General features: G+C 46.1%; 1 protein-coding gene across 1 annotated transcript; it reads right to left on the bottom strand.

Annotated features, from left to right (window-relative positions):
- Positions 1 to 318: 318 nt before the first annotated feature.
- On the bottom strand, positions 319 to 16,779 carry ppp1r14bb (protein phosphatase 1, regulatory (inhibitor) subunit 14Bb). The gene is made up of 4 exons (XM_037480518.2): positions 16,151 to 16,779; positions 3,490 to 3,573; positions 3,371 to 3,403; positions 319 to 3,272 (listed from the first exon to the last, which is right to left on the bottom strand). Exons 1-4 carry the CDS (start codon positions 16,349 to 16,351, stop codon positions 3,204 to 3,206), a joined length of 387 nt encoding a protein of 128 aa, XP_037336415.1. The 5' UTR covers positions 16,352 to 16,779; the 3' UTR covers positions 319 to 3,203.
- Positions 16,780 to 18,803: the final 2,024 nt, after the last annotated feature.

The raw sequence follows: 18,803 nt of genomic DNA on the forward strand, positions 1-18,803 counted from the left end.
CAGACATTTTGGCAACTAATGCCATTAATAAAGCCTTCTCTCAATGTCATCATATATTGTGTATGCTAGTTACTGAGTTTCAGGGACATGTAGTGAACAAAGGCGTTACTAGTTAATTCTATCATTTACCTGCATAAGGTAGAATGTCTTCTGCACAGTTAAGTCAAAGATACATCTTCATAACGACAAAATCACACAATAACAAAATCAAATTTAAAAGATGAATTGAACCAAACACAAGCCAATATCCTGTTTTATAATAATCTATTTTATAAGGCAAAGCAGAAACGTGCAATAAAACACGACAATTTAGTAAATTTTACATGTTTTTATTAAAGTTGCATAAAAGTGTAACAAAATTGGGCAAAAATAAGACCTGTTGTTGATATTGCTACATTTGTTTGTTCAATCTAATCATTGTCCAAAAAATATCTCCGCTCCGTCCATCCGCATGGTTTAGCGCTTGTATTTAGCCTCAATTATGATAATCCGTATATATATATTTTTGCAATTTTTCCCCAACAGTAAAAAACAGACTTCTCAATAACAGTCTAAGAAGATATAATCCAAACCCCGGATTTAGGAATTAAAATCCACTCAAATTCACCTACTGATTGAGCTTGCCTGGTACAATCCGAAAAGCAGACTGTGCTTGGTTTTTTGGAAACCCCAGCAGGAAGGCAAAAGCAATCGCACCAAAGTGTAACTGAATGGATTTTTTGTTCTACTACGTGGTAATCCAAGGCTGGGCATCAAGAAATATCATGACCACAATAAAAACAGATCAGTATTCAAACGGTAAATGTCAAGAACATTGTTTTATCTAATTAAAATCACTGCATCAAGGCCTAAGTATTAAACACTCACTTCTAAAAAAAATAATAATAAAAAAAACAGAATCTCATTTTGCTGTTCAAAAAACAAAGAAAAGGAGCGACAGAAGATTCAAGTCTTCAAACGCTGCGGTTCTGCTCAGTAACACACGTGTTTAGCAGTTTGCGTAACCTTTTTAACAATGAATGTCTCCCGTTTATTTGGTTTGTGTAACATAAATAATACCTAAGGCAACATCTGTTTGTTTTTTTTAAAAAGGAAACTGAAGAAAGGATGGAGGGAGGGTGGAATGGACCAGCAGGAGGAGAGAGTGGATGCCGGGGGGAGGGGGGGGGGGGAACGACAGAGCAGCAAGATAGTAATGGGCCAGTGTGTGTGTGTGTGTGTGTGTGTGTGTGTTAGCAGTGAGAGAGAAGGAAGACTGCTGTCACCAGCAGGTGTTTGCGATTGGTCACAGGACTCACAGCGAAGGCTTTCGCTTCTCCTACTGGCCGGTCAGCTTCGTTCTCTGATCTGATTGGCTCAGGATGAGACAAAGATGGCTTATTCTCAGAGATGATTGGCAGCTGCGGCGTGGAAACACGAACCTTTTGACCGCTTCGGTCTCTCTCCCCCTCGCTCTCTCTCTCTCTCTCTCTCAACACTCGGGTGTGTGTGCGCGTGCACATCTGCGAACGAGGCAGCTGTATTTGCTCATATTTATTTTCCGTTCCCTCCGTCCCCCGGAGGGTGACCTGCGTGCGTGTGTGTGTGTGTGTGTGTGTGAGAAGAAAAGGAAGGGTGAATGCTTTTAGACAGCTTCAATGTAAAAACAGCAGCCTCCCTCCCATCCATTCAGAGGTCCCATCGGTGGGTCTGCTGACAGTCAGGGGACGTTACAAAGTCTCGCCACCAACGCAGGGCTTCCGTTTTGTGCCTGCTCCGAAATGATGTGCGCCAAATATGTGGCAGACTGAATGAAGTGAAAAGGAGAGAAAGTGTAAAGAGGACATAGAAAGGGGCTATGAAACAAACAAAAAAACAAGGCAGCTTTGTTCTGGGTCCCCTTGTTGGACTGTCAGTGTGTGTGTGTGTGTGTGTGTGACAGAATGCAACCAAAAAAAGAAGAAAAAAAACAGAAAAAAACAGGAACCAGTCCTATACTACAAAATCTAAATTGTCGTACAGAACAGCAGAATATACAGGCCAGTAAAAACACTCGTATGATGAATGTTGCTGTACATTATGTAGCAACACGCACACGTAGCATTTAGCAACAAACAGACGCACATATGCATGTGCAGACAGCAAAGGCTTCTAAAGAACCACCCACTGCACTACGCATTTAAGGAAAGAAAAACATATGCCATTTCCCCCCCCCCCAAAGAATTTGAATTCTATAAAAGTACACCCCACCTAAAATAAACTACTTCTATTTTAGCCTCACAGGAAGAATAGTAGTCCATTGTTTGGAATGTACAACCACAACAGCCAGTGGCTTTTTTTTTAAGGTTCAACCAACATATCCAGGGATGAAATTTCACCTCCTCGCTGGACAAAAGGCATAACGCGCGTTATTCCTTGTGGTCAGAGGTTCAGATTTTCTTCCCAAATGACATAGTGCAGATTTTCAACACACCCACCCAAACACGCCCACTCACACACAAAAACGTCAGTCTTTAAATGCACCACTAGCAAATGTCTCTGACTGTACTGAAGAAAAAAAACTCAAGTCAAGTGAAGTGAATATTCCCTAAAACTCTACTAGAAAGTTGTCAAGAGAATCATGATTGGTAGCTGGCTCGCCTTCTAGTTTAAACCCCTCACGAATAACAAAATAAAGACTCTCATTAGTAGACACACAAACGTGATGATTAGGGCCCTGCTTCAAGCTGATTGGCTGCTCGCCTTCCACCTTCCTCTTGGCGGATGCCGACTCCCGACTCCTCTTTCCGCCTCGCTGCCGCCCCACTCTCTGTAATTATGGGACCCGTCTCGTCTCTGCTCCTCTGCTCGTCCTCCTCAGACAGACTCGGGGGGGGAGATGAGGAAGAGGAGTGGAGCCCAAACAAAGGGCGAAGGAGGAGCGGGGGGGGAGGGAGGGGGGGGGGGGGGTGGAAGAAGAGACAGGAGAGGGCCTTTTTGTCATTTTCCCCCCCTTTGGCTTCCAACATGCATTCTTTACTTCGTCTTCTCCGCTGAAGGTTAAGAGCGAATTATGGCGGCTGGAGCCAGGCAAGGAGGGGAATAACAGGAAGAGAAGGGTGTATCGAATCAAGGAGACAAGGTTTAGTTGAAGTATGACGTCAAGATGGGAAAGACGAGCAGGAAGACGAGAGGTGGGGCTGAGGGACAGGGGGGGGGGGGGTGGAGGGAGAGGGAAGACCCCATCATTTCTTCTGAGGCGTGGAGAGCTTCTGCATCCCTCGGATCTTGTCGATAAGCTCAGAGACAAAGTCCTACGGAGAGAGAGGAGGGACAAAGCGCATGAGGGGGAATCCAGAAATCCACAAACCGACGAGTGGCTCGAAGGGAAGGAGGAGACAAAGGATCTTACCTCAGTAGGTTTAAAACAGTCTACCAGTAACTCCTGTAAGACAATGCAAGACGGTCTTAGATAATCCATCGTCTTTTTTTGCACGTGTGTGTGTGTGTGTGTGTGCGTCCAGTCCTCACCTTGACCCTGGCTCCCCGCTCAACGTCACTGGGCATATCCAGCAGCTCATCCACATCTATCTCCAGCTCTGGGATGGCCTCCTCCTGTGGCATATAAAAAAACAAAAAAACTGTTAGCACTGCTGAAGGGAATCTACACACACATTAGTCACCCTCTTTTCCTTCGACACATAAAAAAACTAAGAATAGATCAGAAGGTTTCATTTCAGGACACCAGGGGGCGACGTCCTTCCATTACCTCGCCATGTGGGAGAGACAAAGAGAGCATCGACAGGTAACAGGTGAAGAGAACACGCGTGTGTGCGGCGCATTGCGCGGTGGGAGCGCGAGTACGTAACGGCACTCGTATAAGGAACGCATCAAGACCCGCCGCAGCAGAGCTCCAAATAGGACGTCTAGACAGTTAGAGGATAACTTTAGCAATTAATAACGAACTTGTATTTCACTTTTCAACAAAAAAAAAGATGTGTGTTAAACACTTAAATATATACCGATAAGCTGATGTAGCGTTACCATTCAATATATGAGGGTTTGAATAAGAACGGGACATTTATTAAACAATACATGCAAGCAGGAGACATAATTGACACACATAAAAGGCTACTTCAGGTCCAGGGCCAACATACATACTGCAAAGACACCATAAACAGGGAGGCTTTGTTCACGTATCCGGCCTTGGGCGAGAACCATCACGTTGCAAATTGTCCAACACTCCCCCATTGGTAAGTTAACAACAAGCTCAATCTGGCAGAAAAAGTTGAATTCTTGTTACGTTGATGCCAGGAATCTTTGTTTTTTCTACCAAACATAGTCAAGTCACCAATAGCGCTTACTGGGGGGACATCTGAAACAACCTATTTCAGTCAGGTGTCGTGTTTTCATGTTAGCAGATGTGTCCGATGAAGGATGCTGTCGTTTAAACCAGCAGCATCTGACCGCTTGGATTCAGAATAGATTTTTACGGCTACCACTTTTCCTAATCTGGTGCCCCTAAATTGATTTTAGTAGTAAAGTAAAATATTTGATGTGCAATAGATCTGATGATTTGATGTGCAAAAGAAAAATGCTGACTTTTGAAAAGGTTTGTTGCTTAGACTTTGTCTTTTAAAAAACGATCCAGTCACTTCCAACCGTTCCCTTTGAGACTACTACTACAGGTCATGTGATCTGATGAGCTGTCTCGGTTTAACGATCTTTAGACGAATCGTTCACAGTGAAATGCTGTTACAAAAAGCCAATCAAGTCATCCTTCCTGTGCACCTGAGCAGGGAACCATACCAAACAAAGAAGAACTAATAAGAATACTTTTTGATTATTAATAATAACTAATATCCACATAATAATTTAGGTAAAAATAGTTTTAGGGTCATACATCCACCAATTGACAAACTCATTGGGGAGATTTGGGGCGTGAGGTTAAGAGAAGCCTTCCCTCTCAGCTTTGAGATGTTTGGCTCAGTAAATGATTGAAAGTAGAAGCTTGCTGTATTATATTAATCTTTGTTCCTCTCTTTACCTTCCTCCCCTTTGCCAATCAATACTAATTCTTCTGATTAATCTGTGTCTCTATGGAAAGTGCTTCAGTAGTCAACCAGTCTTTCTTTTTCCATCTGTCTCACTCAAGCACACTGGCTCAGTGTGTGCTATCAAAGCAGCTCACCACTGGCAACACACACACACACACACACACACACACACACTTCCCCCTCTTTCGCAGCTCGATTGCCACCCTATATTCAAGTCATTCTTTTGGAATCTCTCCCTCGCTCTCGTCCTCCCCCTCGGTTAGAGTTGCCCACACCAGCTGTCTCTGCACCTGCCCAAATGCCCCCTACTTCAACACACACATGCACACACACACACACACACACACCCCCAAACCCACAGACAGTCACAGCATGCTGTGTGTGCACATTTGAGCGTCACATTAACCGAATGCCCCTTTTAAATATTTTTTCAAGTGACACATCAACATCAGACACATCCTCTGTTACACACTCCTCGCCTACACCCCCCCCCCCCACACACACACACCCACACACAACCATGGATTAAAGAATTATAAAATGAGCATTAATAGGTCTGAGCTGGATAAAGTGTGTGTGTGTGTGTGTAAAGGGTGGGGTACGGGGATTTAATTCTGAGCAGGACAGTCTGTGTGTGTGAGATAGAGACTGGAGGTGACAACCAGACTTACTGTCAGCAGAGTGAAACACACACACACACAAGTTGACATTTCACATAAGCTGAGAAGTGGCGACGCAGACAAAAGTGCAAACACACACAGTACACTATCAACACACTTATTCACACAAAGACACACACGCTGGTCTCTTAGAGAATTTAAACTCTGAAAGACAAAAGGTGCACACAGCCTTAGGCTGCAGACATGCTGACGCTGTCTGTTAGTAACACACACACACACACACACACACACACACACACGAGTGAAGTCTGACACAAAGACAGATCTGCACAACATGTGGGCTCCATGTGCTGCTACAGGGGGAAGGACGCGCTCCTTCAAGACAAAGATCTAATCTACAGTTTAGTGGCTTTTTTTGACTTCCCTACTTCTTCTTCTGATACCAACGTACATTGTGCATCCACTCTGTATAACACACACACTCTGTATAAGAAATAACACACTGTTTGTTCCTGAATCGCTTGAGCGACACACTTCTATTCAATGCGGCTTACTTGAAAATGATTTCAGTTAAATCTGAACGGGGGGGGGGAGGAGGGAGGAAGGAAGGTAAGAGGTTAAGGAGCACATCGAGACGAGGAAGCAGCGGCGGGGGGAGGGAGGGAGGGATTTTTTGAAAAAGGCCGGAAGAAAGGCTTCGGAGAGACACAAAGAAAGCGAGGAATCACGGGGGAGGATTTCCAAAACAACCCTCCAGCCGTACTCGCTGAACCAGTCTGCAGCCCGGAGGGGGTTCTCGCTGTGGGCTTCAGACGTGATCTGGACTGAAAAAGGTGCCCACGAGATCAATTGTGAACAAAGCAGTGGCGCGTCGAAACGAGAGGAAGAAGGCGAATCCACGAGGAATCCACGAGGTGGCGCGCATTGCACCGTGCTGGAGGAAGGAGCAACACCGAGTTCACAAGCAAAAATCAGAGTTCAACACAGGCGCCACAAACACAAGCCTTTCGGATCCGTTACTGCGAGCAAACCGCACGCGCCCGACTGAAAGTCACCCGTCGGTGACCTTTAACACCTGCTGCCCGCAAACGGCCCGGTCGGGGTTCCGATGAACGGCGGGCCAGCTGTTGGAAAGAACCAGACAGAACAAAAGGCTAACGTACTTTAAAGAAAAGCCCAAGTAATAACACCCACACTTATTTAAAGCCTTGACTGATTTGTGTGTATTATTGCTGATATTTCAACCACTTTGGATTCCACCCTAGATGCGAGTGTGACTGTATTGCGCTGTAAATCACTTGAATACTCCCCCCATGGTTCTGTTGATGTTGTATGTAATCAAGCAGCCTGCTCTTTTCAGGATTGAACTACCAGCGTCCTCCGAGAAACAAACTGCCACCAGAAATCGGCATGCGGAGCCATTTTCTTGTTGTTGCTTTTTTAATTCTGGTCTTTGAATTTAATTACGCTCTTCCTCACAAATATGATTCACACAGCACCACGATGTGGCGGAGAATCGGTCTGTCTGCCTGCAGGACGGAGCAGAATGAGATGTGACAGTATGGGAGCGTATTCACCGAACCGCTCCTCTCACTCACAGGGGGGGGGCTGTGTATAGCTGCTGCAGGCCTCGGACAGATGAAAATAGCAGATACGGCCTCGCAGGACAAAACACAAGTCACACACACACACACACTCAAGTAGGTCAGCAGCCTTGTATCACAGCGAATGTGAATGCCTCTTGAAAAAGGAAGCGACGATAAAGAGCAATGAAGCAAAGTCTGGGTTTCTCCAGGGAAGTTTGCTCAGAGACTGGACACAAGAAACACAAAACTGCGTCATGTGTCATCTGCTTTCATTTTAGACCGATTCAATTTCACAGCTCTCCGGCTGCAAATCTGATTAAAAGGAAAAACTGGGATACAAAGTGTGAGACGCGCTACGCACAGTAAAAGATGAACCATGCAAATGTGAAAAGAAGAAAAGCTTAACATCTGAGAGATGGCTGCTCGACATGGCGGCTCGTAAAAAGAAGACATCGGGAGGATATTAAGTGAAATATAAGCTCCGTGTGCAAGTAGGTCACAGCGGCCACCTACGAGGACTCCACAGCATGGCTGATTCCTGTCATGGGATCTGTGTAAGCGACAGAGCCGGAGAGAGAGAACATGTTGGAGACATTGATCAGAATGTGAAGATTTAAAAAAAAAAAAACGAAAAGCAGAAAAAGCATGGATGCAGAGATGGATAAACAGCGCCTTGGGCTTTCGTGCCGCTGCAGTAGAAAACCGGCATAAAAATAGTCCAACTTCGGTGTTTTGCCGCAAAGACAAAACCATGTTGTGGCTCGGTACAATGCAGGGGGGGGGGGGGGGGGGGGGGGGGGGGGGGAAGTTGGAGACTAAGGAAGCAGGAAGGAGTAGTAAAAGTAGGCCGCGTGGCGCTCAACAATGTCGCCGCTCGCTTCACTGTGTGTGTGTGTGTGTCACTAAATGAACCAGACTCCTTGTCTGAAACCGAGACATCTGGGTAGTATTTTGGCTTATTTGTGCGCACAGACCCAATTGGGAGTGTACTTTAATCATTTTTGTCTAATGGTCCTCAACAAAAGGCCGGAGCTGGAAGTCACTGAGCTCCTTCTCAATACTTGAATCTCAGCTATTGGAATTAGTTGCGATTGTGAAAAAGGTGTTATGTGTGCATCACGGACAGAGGCTCTAACAACGAGCAGGTTAAAAGAGAGCGAGAGAGAGAGAGATAGTAGCAGCGGACCACCACTCTACCAACGCTGATGACAAGCACGGTCTAATCCACAAAAATAAACACCCCCGTGCAACGGTCAGGTTCAAAGAGATTGCCTTACGTGCTCCTGCAAAGATTCACATAATTATATGTGACTGGGGAGGGTTTTGAAGGCAAGTGCAGCTCACAGCAACTCACGGATGAGCCGATAAGCTCACCTCAGAATCCACACGTCGTACGCAGGCAACGGCCTGTTTTCTTAAATCAACAAGCGGTGGAAAGATCATGGAATGATATATATATGCAATGTGCAAAAATGGAACCAGAACATAGAAACTAAAAGGATTTTTGTTCTTCATCTTCCTTTACCGAACCTAATGAATATGCGTGATGGATGCACTGACCGATAGTGTGCAAATATCCGCAAGCAACAAGAGGGCTCGGTGGTAGCCAGAGAGGGAAACACCTTTCCTAATAATAGGACTAAGAACTGAAGGACATCACCAGAAAGGTAGCAAACCCCTTAATTGTCAAAATAAGTATTACAAAATATTCCGTGTTGAAATAGAGTTTCGGCCAATCTCAAGGTGTTTATTCATGACCGCCTTGTGGCTGTAATTAGGTTTCCTGTCATCCGATTTAACACACACACACAATACTGGGCTTGAACCCACTTCCTGCCAAGCCCCCACCGCCGCCCCCTCCCCCTCCATCTTTATCTTTAGGTCTCCTTTGATGCCCTTCCTGTCTGGTTGGCTCGACCCTCACTGCTCTCCTATAAATCACTTTCAGTGCGTCAATACCGGCCCCGAATCACAGCGTTTGGGCCTCCTTGCTGGGGGGCCGAGGGGGAGGTGGGGGTCGACTGGGTGTCGTGTCCGTCATCTTGTTTCTATCTCCCTCGCCCTCGACAGCTTATCAGGAATCTGCAGCTCTTTGAATAACAGACCTTGTTGTCCTCCCTGTCCGACACCTCTTCTCCTTTCCTCCCACAACCCCGATTGGCTTGAAATACGTGCGACCCCCAGAAAATGAGATAGTATCTGTTCTTCTGTTATGCGAAGAAGGGGTCAAAAAGACTTTGAGCAGCCAGCTACTTCCTTTCAGGCCACGTGACCTCGGGAGATAGCGAGTGGGAAGGGAGGGAAGGGGGAGGGAGGGAGAGCGATATCTGTGGGAAGTGGCTGCCTGAGTGTGTGTATGGTGAGAATGCAGAAACTGTTTGGGAGGAACAGAGTGGACGGAATGTGTGTGTGTGTGTGTGTGTGTGTGCGCAGTAATGGCCTTACACACAGCCAGAAACCACAACAACTCAGAATTAATACTATGCCATGTGCCTAATGCGGTCTGAGGTGGGCTTGTAACGTCACATGCGTGCGTTATTGTGCACCTTTTGTGTGCGCGTGGCTGATCATCATCTCTATTGCGCGTCTAATCAGTTGAATGTACTTCCTCCCAGGAAGAAAATGACATCCTGTTTTGACTCAAATCAAAAAACCGAGAAAGAGCCGAAGGCAAAACAGTTGAACTGAGCAAATGGAAACTAGAGAATACAACTTGATTGTTTTATCAGTCGTTTGTTTTTTACTCTGCATGCACCTCTGTGGAAGTAGAGCCACGTGCAGCTCCTACATGTTATTTGTTCTTTTAAAAATCCAGCTTAAAAATAACACACACACACACAGCCCTCATTGAGCGCACCCTAACCCAGTGCCTCCATATGTCTGGACTCTGCAGCGCTCCTGCTATCACACTCCTGATAAAACAGCTATGTCCCTCTAAGTAACAGAAACCAGAGCTTCCATGTCTAATGCTAGGGATGGGAATATACCATGTGTGTGTGTGTGTGCGCAGTAGAAGTAGTGAAGCTATGGCGTCTTTTTTTCTTTTACAGATGTGCTGGCAGAATATCCATATCTGCCCCTCTCTCTCTCTCTAATTACGAAATGCCCCGTGCATCAATCTGAAATTATACGTGTTCCGGGCAGCATCTCAAGTGGCCACTTTCGCCCTCCACCTCCACTCTGCATCGGCTCTCTTGTGCCGGTCATTTCTGCAGCAGAGGGCAGATCAGAGGAGCTCCACAAATTCACACACAGACTGATATCGACATGTGTGTGTGTGTGTGTGTGTCTGCATCGAGGGAGCATTGCAAAAAGTAGCCCGAGGTGCTCTGAATTGATTTTTCCCTTTCTACCATCAATTGTTAATCACCCTGAGAGCAAACGAGTAAAAAAACAAAAAAAAACAAAAAACATGAGAAAGGAAGGCCAAAAATGCATACGTGCACGCACGCACACTCACACACACTCCCTCCCTCTAGCCATTAACACTACAATTGGACTGAAAGATCACGTGCAGATTAAATTAAAAACGTATACAAAGGATTACAGCAGATTATGTCATTCTCGAAAAGTAGTAAGACAACCAAAAGGGGCCCACCGCTCATTTGTTCTTTTCTCATGTCATTAATTCAATGACTAATGCTGGCACAGCTTCAGCCAGGAGTTCAAGTGCTTTTGAAAGATTTCCTCCATTTGTTTTCACCCAGTACCTCCGAAATGTTTTTGTTTATTTGATGAGCCTTTTAATTCGTTCTGAAGATATCGAGACGTAATCCCTAAGGATTAGAGAACATTATAATTTGTCCGTATAGATCGATCATCAACGCCTTCTGGAACAAGGGCAACGCACAGATAAGTAAATGCTTTGGTTGGATTATTCCATCCGATCATCCCATCGACACCACAAGACGAAGAGAGTAGCCAAGAAATCAACAACCATGATGAGAAAGTACCCATGTCCCAACTTCAACATTCATTTGTTTCCCTGAATGATTTGTTCTTCAAGCTGCTTGGCAGCTCATCTACTCTCCTCTGAAGTTCCCTCAGTAGCAGGATCAAACTGTTCTTAGTCTTTTTAAGAGTGTGACACAAGGTCTGACTCCCTTCCTTATGAATCAGTCATTCCTTCATCAGACTATTTGGCCAAATATGGTCGGTTGTTCCTTCTCAATGAAATGCAACTTGGAATTAACTTGTGTCTCAACCACACATGGAAGGAACAATTAATACGAAAAGCTAAAACACTATCATTGATACTAAACAAATCCACCCCCCCATCAATTGTACTACAGTAAAAGCCAGAGCTTCTCTAAAACATACAGTATTAACAGGAAAGCCACAGTCGCTTTATGACGTACATAAAAATGACAATAAACGGTGTCACAGAGAGTTGATAAAGCCATATACTGACACACGCCTCCCTGCAGTTAACCAGCAGCTCAATTGGCGTCTGCTCTAATGCACCTCCTGGGACTAAAATACACTCCTGAGTGGATCTGTTACCTCACTCAACCTGCAGGCACTTGGCGTTGGTCGCAAACAGACTTTATGATTATAGCGACTCGACGTCAAAGCTGCAGCCAACTATATTAAATATTGGGACAGGGGATTTTTTTTTACTTCAACGTGGCCTTACCACGGAGGCCAATAATTACATTTAAAAGTCCCCAAAATCTCCTGATGGTATAATTTAAAAGTACTATTACAGCTACCAAACCCTGGAGTCACATCACTGGCCTGCGTACCAAACGACGTCCCCTATTGTATTGTAACCACTCCTCACTTGTCCTCGAATGTCCTCGGGGTGCTGGAGCCATCAAAAGCATGTCCAGCCATCAAAGGCATCAAATGAGAGTGAACAGCACTTTGGTTCGGACCAAGAAGAGCGCTCGTCTGGACTGGCATTGTGGCCGGTACAAAATAAGAAGCAGGAAAGTCAAAGGGGAGGCTTCACGTTGATCTCAGAAAAGGACCATAACAACGGGATTATTTACCAAGGAGGCTATTAAAAAGCGCACACAGAATACACACAGCTGTTTGCCATGAACATGCGTGTGAACTTCTGGCTTTTCGAGGAAAAAAGGGATTCCTTGCCCAAATGCTGATTTGGTGAAAACCAAGAGTACGATTCAACAGGTGTGTGTGTATTAAATGTACTTTCTGGGGAAAGGCCGTGTGCTGATTTGAACCATTATTTTCCGTTGCACCGCACGTGTACGACTCTCGCACACTTCCTCTGACTACATGCATAAACAATCCCCTGGATGACTCACATCCCTCATTCTCTTTCTTCATCCAGACCTCCGTGCTTTACTTCCTTCCAATCTTACTCACCAAAACACACGCTTGCCCCCCCGCCCCCCCACCCCCCCACCCACCACAATATCCTCTCTAGCTTGGTGGATTTCTTCCATCACATGGTCGGTCGGTGGGTCAGGCTACGTGCACGTGCTGACTCAACTCCCCCAAAAATCAAACAGGAAGAGAAGCGTTCATCACGTAGAGCCACACGGGAGATATCAACGTGATGTGTGCATGTCCATGTCTGTGTGTGTGTGTGCGTGCGTGCGTGTTTAGAGAGGGGGGGGGGGGGGGGTTGTTTACAAAGACACACAAGAGTCTTTCACTCCCGCTGTGTAACAAGCCGTCTTTGTAGTCGCCCTCTTACGCACACCGAGTCAAACAGAGTAATGCTGATTGGTATTCAGACCTTTGAGCGTGAGGCCCGAAGCGAAATGCCCTGTGTGGTTTTTGTGTGTTTGACTGACTTGAACAGACGTGACGGGTTGTTTTTTTTTTTTTTTAAATATTTCTCTGTGGTTGCAGAACGACAGCGAGCCGTAGGAGCAGTCCTGTTACACCGCAGCAGTAGCGGAGGACACATGGTAGTACTCCTCCAATACTTTTCCCAGTAGTTTTCCCTCCTCCTCCTCTGGCCATCTCATTCCTGCTCCCCTATCCTGCCTGTGTTCTCACTTGTATCGGTATCTGTGTTTATGTGTGTGGCCACGTACAGGGCCATGGAGTTTTGGAGATTGGACTCCCTCCCCCCCGTTAACTATGTAGCTACTGGTCAGCTCCCCGACTTTCTCTTTCCCCAGCGTGTGCCTCACTTAGCACCTTTAAATACAGAGGTAGTGTTGGAATGGAGGCGCAGCAACAACAAAGGCAAACGGCCTCCATTCTTAAAGAAACACCCGGTAACCCCTTTAAATCCAAACACGTCCTGCCAGTTGAGTGTTTATGTTTTCAACCCAATACACTCGAGTTACGTAAACTGGCGCACGAATGGGAACTGGAGGATTTGGGGGTTTTAGGATTTTAGGGTTTCCCCATCCTTGGTTAACCTTTAGATGACCTCAAGCAACACTTTCACGATTAGTGGGAATCACAGCTCCTTTGGGCGCCCTATCAGAAACAAAGCAAATGCCACATTAGCACCTGACTGCAGGAATTCACAAAAGCCGTGCTAATAGAAGAGGATAATAACGGAGATGCTATAATTATTATCCTGCATGGAAAGAAAAGAAATGAAAACATGGGCTTTTGGGAAAGGGTAATTTAACCAAGCTTTTCTTCCAATAAATGAACACAAGCATTTTTTTTTCTTCCACCGCCCTGGATAACCAACATTTACATAACAACAGCCTTGTTGCCATGGAGTCATATGAAGGCTCGGCTTCCCGTTATTACCTACAGCAACTCTGACCGATGGACGGACCGAGTGGCTGGATGAATATCTGACAAGCTGGCTGGCAGGAGTGACTGGCTGACAGCTTGTAGCATGTTTAAAGGGATAATATGAGTGGGGGGGAAATAGCTCATTATCTCCATGTCGGTTTTATTATTAGCAGAACAATGCAGCCAAGACCAGGGAGGAATAAAAGGGAGATGTGTTATAATAAAGGGGGTGGGAACGAAAAATGTGGATTTAGTCAGGGAAAGGGAGTGAAAGGTTAAGCCAAGGAGCAACACGAGGAGGTAGAAGAAAAGGAGGAACATATCTATTCATATATTTTATTGTTGAACAGGGTTTTCCCACTGGGCTGCCTGACCGGCTTAAGCTGCCTCTCCAGTTACACCGTTCGGGACACGTGCTCCCCATCTCTCCGTCTAAATGAGCAAAATGTGTCTCCCTCAGTGAACCGACTGTAAATCAATCTCCTTGTTGTCCTTGTTAGCCGAGGCCAGGCCGGGATCAGGACAGAGAAAGGCGGGTGAAACGCTGTGAGCGGGCAAAAAGTAGGCGCCCTCTTTGGACGGGGATGAGACAGACCTGTGAGCTGACAATAATGAATCAGTACAATCCCTTTGTGGGGCTTTTAGGACTCTTTCCTGCCGTAAAAAAACAATCGAATGAACAAACGATAAATCAACAAAACCAACACAAGAGCACCAAAACATGAAAAAGAGTGGAAGAAATAAATGAATCTGCATCAGGAAAGAGAAAAACCTGCACACTTTTCGACGAGAACACGTAAAGTGCAAAGAATATCCCCCTGAAAAGGTAGTTCTTTGTATTTTTACCTCCACGGTTTTTAATCTATAGCATCAGATTCCATCATTGACACACTACCACGGAAACATTGATTTAAAAATTCTCTCCAGGCCATTCAATCGCCTCTGCTGTGAGCCTGTGTAGTACCCCCGCTACTTTATTATTGCTATCCTCGTGTCACGGGATATCCCTTTAACCGCCGTTAAAACATGTCAATGAAAGCGCGGCGCAATCTGGGTTTCTCATGAGAGAGCTATCAGTTTCCAACTCTCCACCGGCATTCCACGAGGGATGAAAACTGATTTGCACTCTTGTTTAACGTTGGTGTGCAGTAGCACAGAGACATCAGTTCTAGTTTCTCGTGTGGATTTGGATTTTGGACTTGCAGGTGTAAATGTGAAGACAGACCTACCATCACTGAAGCGGCTGCTGTTAAATGTCAGCTCCTCTGCAACTAGCGCCCTGACCATGTGTGTGTGAGGTGGTGGTGGTGGGGGGGGGGGTTCTGTCTCCGCTCGCCAACTAGGAATTCTCCAAACCTGTTAAGTCGCTGTTTTCCTCGCACTACTAGGAATAGCATGTGGGTCAATGCCAGCTCAGGAGAGTTGACGCGAGCTTACCAACTACTGACGCCAGCGCCCTCTCAGCAGCCGCAAGCCAGGTGTCATTAGAACCGGCTCTCAGTGGGTCGCCGCCGGCAACGGTTTTAATGTGTGATGGTGCGGAGGGACCGGTGACGCACGAATGGACCCATCCACCCGGATTCATTAGTAACACCCCCCCTCTCATTAACCTTCCTGAAGAAGCTGTCTCTAGACAAAGCAGGAAGCATCATATATATATATATATATATATATATATATATATATATATATATAAAACAAGAAAAGCCATGTTTTAATGGCCATTGTATTTATCGACAAAGGTATGAATTCCTGTATAAGCTATTAGGACTTTATTAAATGAATTCACAGGTGGGCTTTTAACCGGCTTCAGCCAATCAGAAGAGAGCACTGCTAAGGCCGCCTATTTTATGATAAGGTAATAAAGCTGTATGAGCTACATTGAGCCTACCTGTGTGTGGGGGGCCTCAAGTGAAGCCACGGGGGCTTTATCGGCCTCTTAAGACGTGACAGCGATGCCTTTGTTTCTTTACGAGCTTCCTCTCGCTCCCGGTTTGCCATTTGCATTACCTCATCCTGTACTCGCACGTGGCCCCCCCCCCGGACGTGTAGGACACAAAACACGCGAGGCTAGGCCAGAAAGCGGCGACAAAAGGGGCCTGTTATATCGGCGTCCCCCCCTTTTGTTCGCTTCTCGGGAGCGGACGGACACACGCACACACGCACGCACGCGAGCCCCTTTTGCTCAGCGAGGCCTGCTCCGATCGATACGCCCGATCGGTTTTCAGCCGGACTTCTAGCTCGTTACCTCGCAGTCGTACAGGTCCGTTAGCTGGTCGATAATCCACTCCTCCAGGTTCAGCCTCTTCCTCAGCTCCTTGCGATCGTATTTGACGGTCACGCGTCCCTGCTTCCGAACCGGCGTCTCCGGCTCCTCCGCGGTGCCGCCGGGCGTCTGGAAATACACCCGGGGTTGAGGGCTCGTCTCCGGGCTTGTTACGGCTGCCATGGTTCGCTTGGTTTGGGGAGAAGGGGAGGAAGAAAAAAAAGAAGAAGAAAAGAACAAATCCCCCCCACCCCCCAAGGAGATGTGGAAGTGTTGGAAGGAGCGACGGCAACAAAAAAAACAAAAAAAACAGTCGAAGCGGTCGACGTGCAAAATCCCGACTGACAAAATGTGTGACTCCGGAGAAACAAACGTTGGACCTGATGCTTTTGTTGTCCAGACACCGGCTGCGCTTCCTCAAAAACTAACGGGCACCGGCGGATACGGTGCAACGTAAAGTGTAAACAGGCTTAATGGGCTATTTACAGCACGCGAACTCTGCTTATATAAAAAAAAGAGAGAGAGAGGTGAGCAGAAGCAGGGCCAGTCTCAACTCTTCATTCAGTACAAAGAGAAATCACACGTCTCTCTCTCTCTCTCTCTCTCTCTCTCTCTCTCTCTCTCTCTCTCTCTCTCTCTCTCACTCTCTCTGACTCTCTCCCTCTCTCTCTCTGACTGGACGGACCCGAGCTCATCCGACGTTACGCTATACTGGGAAGAAGAAAAATAAAATAAAAATGGTGGCTCTTCTTTGAACTCCCAACTTTGGAGAAAAAAAAAACTCTCTACTATTTGGGCAAATTGTTTGTGGGTATTTTAAGCGGGGTTGACTGTGCAATGTGTGAAATGTATACAGGTGACATTTCTAAACATTGGAAGTGTTCCATTAACAGGAAACCGGTTCCAGTTTTTCACAGTCTGTCTATTGTGTTGTCACAGCGGGGAGCCCCGCACCCCCCAAAAAAGAAGAGATTTAATAATATTGGGAGTGTGAAGTGTATAGGTAAAGACATGGGAGGGAACCCATAATGTCTCTTGTCTCTACCCATCTCCTTTGTACTGTATGAGGGCGTTCACATTCGTCAACATATTCATATCAGTGTGTGTTTGTTTGTGTGTGTGTGTGTGTGTGTGTGTGAGAGAGAGAGAGAGAGAGAGAGAGAGAGGCCTAAAGGCCCACGAAGCCGTTTCAGACAACCACGAAAACAAGACGTAAAAAAAACTGAATTATTCAGTGAGCATGTCTGAAACTTACAGTTGAGCAAGCACAGACAGGCCACACACACACACACACACACACAGTAACTTAAACACACACTTCACACACACAGACATGCACACCAAATGTGTCACTGCAGGCAAAAGAAGGAAATGCATAAGCAAACCACATCTGTGCATCCACGCAGGTGGACTGTTTGTGACATTTTGGTGTTTTCACTTCATGTCTTACAGTAACAGACCACCAGAGAGGAAGTATGTATAATTTTAGCAACGGTAACAACGAAACTGCCGCGGCTTTGGATGATGGTGAAAAGGTGCCAGAATCACACAACGCACGGTTGTGAGAAAATCATGTAAGGAACTCCGATAGCCTCACCAAAAACCTCAGGTTTGTTAAAACTGTCGCTGTTGTTTTGATCATCATCACTACTGTTAAACTGCAATGGTTCTGCAAAGCCATCGTTAAGGCATGAAAGACACTCTGCGTCCTCCCCTTGCGGGCCCGGTACCAAGCTTCTATCGACTTTTGACTTCACGTGGACTCCTGGAGCACTGCTCTAAGAAATGCAGACCTCTCGCCTTCGCTTCCTACAGGGTTACAGTGCATTTAAGAAGTCATCCGCCCACTGGGGGGGGCTGTCGAGCGTTGAGTACGTTCATGGGGGAATCACGTGACATTAGGCCCCTGGGCACCAACTCGTGCCTCCTCTCCTCTGATTAGACGATTCTAGTCATTTTCAATCACTTCCCGATTGTTAGCACTTGTCTCATTGAAGGACATGTCATGTCCAACTCGATCTGTACATGAATTCATTTGTATTCACTGTGTTTCTGGACATCCACAGCACATTTTCTTTTTTTTTCTTTAGGTGCAAGCTTCTTATTATCAGATACTCAGGAAGAATAAGGCTACACCAGAGTCCTTTAAAGTCAGATTGAGATGTACCCAAAAAGCACCAGGGATTCGGAGCTGAAAGCACTGTTTCCAAATTGTTGCTCAATCCGGCTCCTACACAGCCGACGGTGGTGCTGCCGTCCAGCCACTGGGGGGAAGTAAAGGATTATATTGCGGACCTGAGAGCTGACCAGGAGTGGAAGTCTGGGGAGCAGTGCATGGTGGACACTAATGAATGGAAATAGGAGGAAAGATGTTTCCTATATACCTTGCATATGAATGCAAACACCCACACAACAACTGGAATTGGCCCTTTGCCCTCAATCCCACATGATTGCTTTTCTAGACAGTACCTGGGCAGCTTGATGGAGACGGATGGGTCCAGTCTCAAGTGAACTCTCAGCGACTTCAAGCCGAAAGTCTCAGCAGCGCTGTGGAGAGTAATCTGATCAACTTTTTATTGCTACTGTTGACTGAGTCAGGCCTTTCTTATTAAAGCTAGTGCGTGTACTGTACATG

Source organism: Pungitius pungitius, chromosome 1, assembly GCF_949316345.1.
Source record: "Pungitius pungitius chromosome 1, fPunPun2.1, whole genome shotgun sequence".
Classification (NCBI taxonomy): domain Eukaryota; kingdom Metazoa; phylum Chordata; class Actinopteri; order Perciformes; family Gasterosteidae; genus Pungitius; species Pungitius pungitius.

Excerpts from the sequence above, each read along its gene's own strand:
- ppp1r14bb (XM_037480518.2), bottom strand. The coding sequence starts at position 16,351 with ATGGCAGCCGTAACAAGCCCGGAGACGAGCCCTCAACCCCGGGTGTAT. Across the intron at positions 3,574-16,150 it reads CGGACCTGTACGACTGCGAG|GAGGAGGCCATCCCAGAGCT; the intron begins GTAACGAGCTAG and ends TATATGCCACAG. Across the intron at positions 3,404-3,489 it reads AGCGGGGAGCCAGGGTCAAG|GAGTTACTGGTAGACTGTTT; the intron begins GTGAGGACTGGA and ends ATTGTCTTACAG.